At 47.3% G+C, this 8,461-nt stretch overlaps 1 protein-coding gene across 1 annotated transcript in view; it reads right to left on the bottom strand.

The window, feature by feature from the left end:
• Positions 1–675: 675 nt before the first annotated feature.
• The window catches only part of DLL1 (delta like canonical Notch ligand 1), a 9,211-nt gene continuing 1,425 nt past the window's right edge, over positions 676–8,461 (bottom strand). Inside the window, exons 2-11 of the mRNA XM_031058768.1 lie at positions 8,113–8,451; positions 7,849–7,909; positions 7,352–7,609; positions 4,981–5,041; positions 4,373–4,503; positions 4,060–4,229; positions 3,716–3,932; positions 1,955–2,747; positions 1,726–1,840; positions 676–1,378 (exon numbers count right to left, since the gene is read on the bottom strand). Coding sequence (XP_030914628.1) covers positions 1,373–1,378; positions 1,726–1,840; positions 1,955–2,747; positions 3,716–3,932; positions 4,060–4,229; positions 4,373–4,503; positions 4,981–5,041; positions 7,352–7,609; positions 7,849–7,909; positions 8,113–8,451 — 2,151 coding nt within the window. The 3' untranslated portion in view covers positions 676–1,372. The remainder of the gene's footprint in view (positions 1,379–1,725; positions 1,841–1,954; positions 2,748–3,715; positions 3,933–4,059; positions 4,230–4,372; positions 4,504–4,980; positions 5,042–7,351; positions 7,610–7,848; positions 7,910–8,112; positions 8,452–8,461) is intronic.

Below are 8,461 nucleotides of genomic sequence, written 5' to 3'. Positions count from 1 at the left end.
TAGAGCAAACTAAATTGGGGAAATTGCCTGAGCATTCAGAGCCAAGGCAGGGGATGGGATCACACTGTCCCACTATGAAGGCAGCAGGCACCAGGGGCAGAGCAGAAACCAAAGACCCAGTACTTCAGTAGGTGTTGTGGTCAGGGGAGTTGTGGCCACCAGTCAGTTCATTGTTATTTCCTGGAGAGGGAAGTCTGGGGGAGCTCACAGCCCATGGGAGCGCATCAAGGACCTGAGCTAGGGGCCCTCCCTTGCTGGTGTGTCCCAAACTTCCCTGGACTCCAGGCAAGTGTTTGAGCTTTCAAAAAATGAGGAGTTGAGTCATGACATGCCCCAGGTCTGGATTGCAATGGAATGCACTCAACTCTTGCTTTTCCTCAGGAAGTGACTCCATATGCGTTTACATAAACACACAGCCCAACATGACTGGGCAAATATTACTCAAGGTTTTGCCATTTGTCTTTGGGGTAAGACTGAGCACAGCCATGGGGTCAAAAGGTCAGAAGGTTAGGAGGGGAAAGATGGAGGGTCTACACACAACAAGTTGTTCCCCAGTCTTGGTAATAAGTCTCAGTCCTACTCGATGCCCCCATGACTCCACACAGGCCTGTCAGGTGCCTGGTTGCAAAGTTCAGTCAGTTCATCATCAGATATGGAATAAACATAGCACTCTGGTTATCATTAATAATATTTATTTTGGAAAAATATTTTAAAAATGAATTTCTTCATTAACAAAACGGTAAAAAAAATCAAATAACATTTGCACAATATTCCATAAATACATTTATATACAAAAAAATATAGTCACATAGACCCGAAGTGCCTTTGTACATATTTACCAAAAAATTTAAATTATAAAAAATGAACATCACAAAATACTCAAGCTTTACAATTATCATGAAAATATTTTTACAGATTCAAAAAAATAACACACTTTTTCTCACCTAGTAAAAACACATTTTAGTATCAAAAAAGACAATAAAGGCAGTGTTTGTGTCTCTAATTCAAGAAAAGACTGGCTCATAATAATCCAAAATATACACTTCAGGCAGTGCATGCTTCTTATGTAGTAATTAAGTCCATTCATTTAAATATATATAGAAAAGCAACTGACCATAGTGCAATGATAAAATTCATAAAAGGCAGTGCAACAGTAATCCTTGAACACAGACCCTTGCCTGATGTCCATCTTGTTTCTTTATTTTGCAGTCACTTTGCTAACTTCAGTAGAGAACCAGCTCAAGCCTGAATTTAGTTTCTCAGCAGCAGTCAGTGAAGGAATCTATCTCCCATTCCTCTTTCAGCAGCATTCATTGGGGCACGTCTCCTCTGAAATTGTTCTGAACAACCACCTTGCCATATGACCTCTGGTTTACACCTGGAAAGAGAAAACACAAGCAGAGATCAGGAGAGGTTAATGGAACATATGAAGAGGGCTGTAAGGCTGCAGAGGGTCAGGACTCTGCATAAAGCACACCAAGGAGTGGGTCAGCACACCTCAACCATTGTACCCTAGTCTACAAAACTTGTCAAACCCACAACATCCACAGCAGCAAGTCACTGAGCTTGTCTTTACAACATCCACAGCATCATAAACTCAAGCTGTCTGGATTTCAACATTACAAACCACTGTGTGGCTTTATGGAAAGGAGTTTATCCGCCCTGGCATGTATTGGATGGGAGCTGTGGACCAAGACTTTTCTCTGTTGTTCCAACCCTACTAACCTCAGTTGCTATGATGCACTCATCTTTTTCTTCTGATATGACATACACCGACTGGTACTTTGTGTCCTTTGAAGTGGAATATACTGAATCTGGTCGCTTTCTTTCAGAAGTATCACTATTGAAGGCAAAAAGAGAAAAAACAAATCAGATGACTGTTGCTTAATGCTACCTATGAGATATACACTCCCCCTTCAAAGCCAAGCTGCCCCTGCACTCAGATGTGAGATACCTCTTTAGTTGTACTGCACTCTTCTCCTCTGCCTCTGAATCATACGTTTCACACTTGGCTTCACATTTGCTGTGCTCCTCCTTAACTGAGTCCTCATTCTTGAGTTCATGCACCAAATTGTAATCCACTGATGGGTATCTGACTTTGTAGCCATTTTTATCAGAGTTATCGCTGTGAAAGTCTACTTTCTTATTTGTGTTTTTAATCTGAGTGGCACCAATGACACTTATGGAAATGTCCTTCTCGCGCTGGCAGTTTGCCAGGTTATTCATAGTCTCGGTCTCACTCCTGCAGGCATCAGGCTGGTGGTGCCTCTTCTGCACTCTGAGCCTGACGCACACGACCACGGCAGCACAGCCCAGCAGCAGCATGAGGACCAGAATAATCCCAGCGCAGACAGCAATCCAGGGGAACTGGGAGTTCTGGCCTTCCGTGTACTTTTCAGTGAAGTCCACGATGACGGGTCCCTGCGGCGTTTCGGGGAGCAGGAACTGGCAGTTGAGGCCGCCGTAGCCCCGGGCACACTCGCAGACATAGCGGTTGTTTCTCTCGTGGCAGGTGGCCCCATTGTGGCAAGGGTTGTGTTCGCATCTGCTCACCGGGGTGCTGCAGTTCTTCCCGTTGTATCCTGGGGGGCAGGTGCAGGAATAGTCATTGATGCCATCCTGGCAGGTCCCTCCGTTGACACAGGGGAAGGAGGCACAGTCATCCACGTTGTCATCGCAGTGCCTCCCAGTGAAGCCAGCCTGGCACTGGCAGATATAGGAGTTCCCCAGATCCACACACTGGGCTCCTGCAAGACAGCAAGGGGGAAGAGCTGAGTGGTGGGCAGCCAGACACAACAGCCCCCTACTCACTGCTCTTGAGGCAAAAGGTACAACCAGCAGCTGAGGAAAGTTTTCTTTTTGAGAGGTCAGCTTGACCTTTGACAAGTCTAATCCAATATAAAAAGCACATGTTTTTAAGAAAGATTTTTGTTAAGCAGATGTATTTTTCATTTTCAATTCCATCCCTTTTTTAACATTTCACTCGGCTTGAACCAGAACACTAGTCCAGGTCAGATTAACATCACATCTCATGTTACAGAGTTTGAGTGGCAATGAATAAGGAGGATTACAGTACAGAAAGTCTTCACTGGTTTAAACAAAACAGGAAAATTACTGTTACCAGATTACAAATAATAATGTTTAGCACTTGTGTGGCATTTGCATCCACAGACCTCAAATCCTTTACAAATCCTCTTTGTAAAGGATTTGAAAGTATAATCTTCCACCTTTTCATGCATGAAGCTTCAGACCAACTTACTTGGCCATAGCAATGCCATAAGAAAACACAACCTGCAGCAATGGCCCAAGCCACACCACTGCTTTCTTAGTGCAGATCCTCCTCCATCAAGTCAACTACTGAAATGACAAGGACTTTTTTACAAGAGGATATAGTGGTAGGGCAAGGCAGAATGGCTTTAAACTGAAAGAGAACAGGTTTAGATAAGATGCAATGAAAAAATTCTTTACTTGTTGCCCAGAGAAGTGGTGGATGTTCCATCCCTAGCAGTGTTCAAGGCCAGATTTGATGGAGCTTTCAACAGCCTGGTCTAGTGAAAGGTATCCTTGCCCATGCCAGGGGCTTGGAACTAGATGACCTTTAAGGTCCCTTCCAACCCAGACCATTCTATGACTATGATTAATCAGTGTGCCTTGATCAGTGTGCCTTGTTATGAGCTCCAGACCAGACACCAAAGTGTTTGCTGTTTGGCCTTACCATTAGCACAAGGGCTGGAACTGCAGTAATCGATTTTCTTTTCACAGTTGAAGCCAGAATAACCCAGTGGGCAGCGGCAGCTGTAGCCCCCGTCAGGGTTGTCAGTGCAGCGCCCACCGTTGAAGCATGGCCCGTCTGCACAAGTCATGGCACTCAGCTCACAGTTCTTCCCATAGAAGCCTGGGGGGCAGGTACAGGAATAGCTGTTCTCCAGATCCTGGGGGGAGGAAACGAGAAATTATCAAAACATTGTCTGAACTTGCTCTGAAATCCAAAAAGGGATTTTAAAAATTAGTAAAAGTGACATTAACTCCTCCCTTGGGGGAGTTTAACAAACAACTTACAGTGCAACTTCCACCATTCTTGCAAGGGTTGGCGTCACATTCATTGATTTCAATCTCGCAGTTGGAGCCTGTATACCCAGGTCGGCACGAACAAGTGTAGCTCCCCTGACCAGTGTTGGTGCACGTGGCACCATTCTTGCAGGGCTTGTGGTGGGTGCAGTAGTTCAGGTCTGTAAAAGATATATTTTCTTCTTTCAAAGAGCAGCCAAGATGCATGCTACTTTGCAAGACTAGCAGACAGTGGGTGAGCTGAAAATAGTTGCCTGCTTTCTGCATTTTAAAACAGGTGCTCAGGCAAGGACGGAGAACTCACCCTGGTTGCAGAAGAGGCCACCCCAGCCTTCCTGGCAGTTGCACTGCCATGGCTGCTGACAGGTACCATGAAGGCAGCCTGGGTATCGGATGCACTCATCACAATATCGCCCCTGCCATCCTACTCTGCACCTGAAAAAAAAGATGACAAAAAATTCTCTTCAGATTTAGACTTCTCACAGTTGGAAACCCTATCACAAACTCTGCAAACACACCGATGCCAGGGATCAAGTTTCCTAAAAGCCCTCAGTGATCCTTCATGTGAGAAAGTCATCAAGTCCAGCTGTAGCATCAGCTTTCATCAGTCCTAGCTATTTCTTCCACTTCCTTAGATAGACCCATGGTTCTGATAGTTAATTTGTTTACTCTAATAAAAAAGAGCCAAACCTTACACACAGCACTGTAAACCCATTGGGTTAATATTAATGGCACTGATGTTTGACTTATGGAACAATACATTGATCTGGCATCAACTGGATATTTCAAATTTCCATCTAATATGAAGAAAGGCTTTTAAACCAACCCTTCAAATGTCCAATGGCTTATTTAACACCAGAGCATCAACACTGAAAGACAAAGAAGGAAGCAGGAAGGGAGTGGAAAACTTACTTGCATTCCCCCGGCTTGTCACAAAAGCCGTGCTGCTCGTCACATCCAGGCAAACAAATCGCTGTAAACAAACCAAGCAGGGAAAGACATCAGCACTGGTGCCAAAACAACTCTCTTTTACAAGTCTGAGTCTGGGAGCACCTTGTGGGTGGGGAGTGAGTCCCTTTTACTAGGTTGGGGCAGTTAAGCGCAGCTGAATTAATCTCTGGAGTCTGAAGGAGTATTGATCTTGCCCCGTAACTGGGCACTTTACTTATCACCAGGGATGAGCATTCTTCTTAATACAGTTGCACACAGACAAAAGAGGGCTCACAATTGCTCCCTTCCCCACAGCCCCTCACCCCCCTTCCCTTCCCAGTGAGGGTCAGAAGTCCTTTTTTCCAATTCTATGCACACAGCTCCACCTCTTAATATCCCCCGAAAGTGTGTGTGCAGATAAGAGTGGACAGCTGGTGTGCAGGGTGCCAGTGCAAGACAGCTGCTCTATTGTCTGATTTCGCTGCAAAAAAACTTTTTTTTTTCTTATTCAAATAAATAAGTCTAAAGTTCTTCCTCCCTCCCTCCTTCCCCCCTCCGCCCTGCTCCAAAAAGGGGCGGGCGGGTGGGTGCAGCCCTGGTAAAAGAGGTAAGCGGGCCAGCGGGAGGGAGGATGAGAGAAGGGAAAAAAGGGACTTCTGCTCATTACTTCGCCTGGTTATGGAACTCATTAAGCAGGCACTGCAAAGTTTTAATTCAACAAAGCCAGCCGGAGACAATGGCATGCGAGGGGAAGGAGGGGGGAAGAAAAAGAAAGAAAGAATCAGTGCTGATAATCAGATCGCCTCCAAGATGGAAAGAATGGAGCTGGGGGCAAGGCAACGGGAAGCAATCTGCAACTGGCAGCTCCACTCACTAACGGCAAAACATTCTTTTTGCATGCACACATAAACACATCTCCCCTGCCTAGTAGGTTTGTGTCAGTGCTATAAGCTGTTTTTTTTTTTCTGAGAGGGAAAACACAGCAAAGAACGTACATAATGAGTCAAGAAAGATGGACAGCCTTCTGCTTCGCTGTGGGAATAGCAGAGATGTACAGGCATTCAAAAGTGCTGACAGCCCCAAAAGAGCTCATTATCAAAATGCTTCCTTTTTCCCCACCCCTTGACACAACTGGGCTAGGCACTTTTGATCATAGGAAAGGTTGTGGCTCTTATTTAAAACACTATCAAAGAAAATGCGAGCCCCTTTGCCTGCTGTTTATTGTGCAACATCGTATGGTGAACTGCTAAAAGCATCCTAGCACTCACTAACAGTGTGAATAATCAATCAGGAATGGTTTGATAGCAGCTCAGCTGAGACCACAGTGTAGGTGGGTTTAAAGAGAAACAAAAACACAACAAGAAGAAAGCTGAGAGGCTGCTTTACAGCCTGGAACTGTTTTCTTCCTGCCTGCCTGGCTCTTTGATGACTGCAGAGGAGCACTGGCCCAGTACGTCATCTACCAGCATATTTCAGATCCGTGTATGCACACAAACAGAGAATGCCATCACAGGCTGCAGCAGGGGCTCTGTGTGCACGTTTGGGTGTACACTGCTGTGGATCTACAAAGGGCGGAATCTCGTACAACTGGAAAGTATCTGACATCCCGAACTATCCTGTCTGTGATCTGCTTACTGTCCCAGCTTTTCCTGCTGTACCAACACACCACATTCCTCAAAAACTTCAAACTCTGGGGTATGTTTCATGTCCCTCACTACTTTATTGGTATTAATTATCATGGCAATGGGACAGAAGAGAGATGGGGAATAAGTTGAATGTTCTTGTAGCCCCATGTGCAGAAATTTCTGTTAGTGGCAGCATATGAGTACCTCAAATGAGAAATGTACAGTCTAGAAGCCATAAAGAATGTCTTGGACTTCCCAATATTTTTCTTAACACAAGGCCACAGAGGATCAGACCATAGCAAGCCTACCCATAAGGCTGTCACATGGATGTTGCCAAAGCCTAGCTCCCTCCCCTGAAGCTATGTAGGTGATGATATCAAAGTTGCGTAGTTGGAGGTGGATTGGTATAAAAAGTAGTCCTGATATATTTTAATAAATCCTCAAGCAACTGCTGAACATTTTGCTTCCAGATTGAATGGTCTAAAGCAAATGAGCAAGGGTGTAGTGTTGGCACTGACATATTGATGGCTTGAGAAGGGGCTGTCTGCATTAATTTTCTGTGGCAATGCTGAGATCTCCCATCCCTCACACTGGTAAGGCTTGGGCATGGAACCAGACATCCATCCACCATTGCTTGGTTCTCCCTCCCCATGGGGCCTGATGTCAGAGAAACAGCCCTCCACCAACCCCCAAGGGGCACCCAAGGAGACAAGGAGGTGGACACTTACGCTCAGTGCAGTACTGGCCTTTCCAGCCCGGGTTGCAGACTTTCTCTCCACGCTCTCCACAGGTGAAGTGACCAAAGGCATCATCCCGGGGCCGGCAGAAGACAGAGCAGCCTTCTCCATAGTAGTGCTCGTCACACACGAAGCGATAGGAGTACTTGAGGTCAGTGCGGCCGCTGCTGTGCAGGTCCTGGGACCACTCTTCACCCACTGCCAAGTGTCTCTGGGTGGCCAGGCGGCTGATGAGGCGCTCAGGGTTTTCTGTGGGGAAGTGGAGAGGAGAGTGGTTAGAGAGCCCAAAGCAGGCAGAGCATAGAGGGGTCTCTGGTGGGAGGGGAGCTGCAGAGTCAGGATGACATGGCTGCATTGCCAACAGGTTGGCCTCTGTTGCCACAGGTCTACTCTAGAGGAGAATGTGCTACACACTGCAGAGAAAGGGACAAAATAGGGCTTCAGGACTGGGATTATATACAGGGAAAAGTGTGTTTCAGGACACTTACCAGTGGTGAGGTCATCAGGTGAGTCTGTATGCAGAGCCTCAATTATGAGCGAGAAGGTGCCCTGTGGAAAGAAGGAGCAGACACAACCCACCAGGAGAGCATGAGAGCAGGTAGGCCCAAGGGACAGTGCCACCAGTCCCCAGGAGTTAGCAGCAATTGTCCCCCTCCCATCTTGACACTTCAAGGGGACTGGTGGCCTCTTGGAATGGCACGGGACGGGATGGATATGTGCCGATGCCCCCTCCAGCATCGCCCCCCACTTACGGGCCAGGTGAAGCCGAAGGGGAAGCGGATGGGATTGCTGAAGGCGGGGTCGGCCCCGCCCGCGCCGTCGGGGACGCTGAAGGAATTGGCGCCGAGCACGGGGGTGATGGCGCTGCCGTAGGTGCAGGGCGGCTCGGGGGACACGCTGGCCTGGTAGTGCTTGAGGCAGACGCGGAAGAAGGTCTTGCAGTCGCACTGCTGGAGCCCGCCGGCGCCGGGGCCGCCCCCGCGGCAGCAATTGCGGTTGCTGAGCAGCCCCTTCTTATTGACAAACTCCTGCAGCTTCAGCTCGAAGACCCCGGAGGAGTCGACCTGCGGGGCGAGGACAGCGGCCGTCAGCTCCCGAGCA

Source organism: Geospiza fortis, unplaced genomic scaffold, assembly GCF_000277835.1.
Source record: "Geospiza fortis unplaced genomic scaffold, GeoFor_1.0 scaffold381, whole genome shotgun sequence".
Taxonomy (NCBI): domain Eukaryota; kingdom Metazoa; phylum Chordata; class Aves; order Passeriformes; family Thraupidae; genus Geospiza; species Geospiza fortis.
The sequence above is the reverse complement of the archived record's forward strand: the minus strand, read 5'-3'. Positions and strand labels throughout refer to the sequence as shown.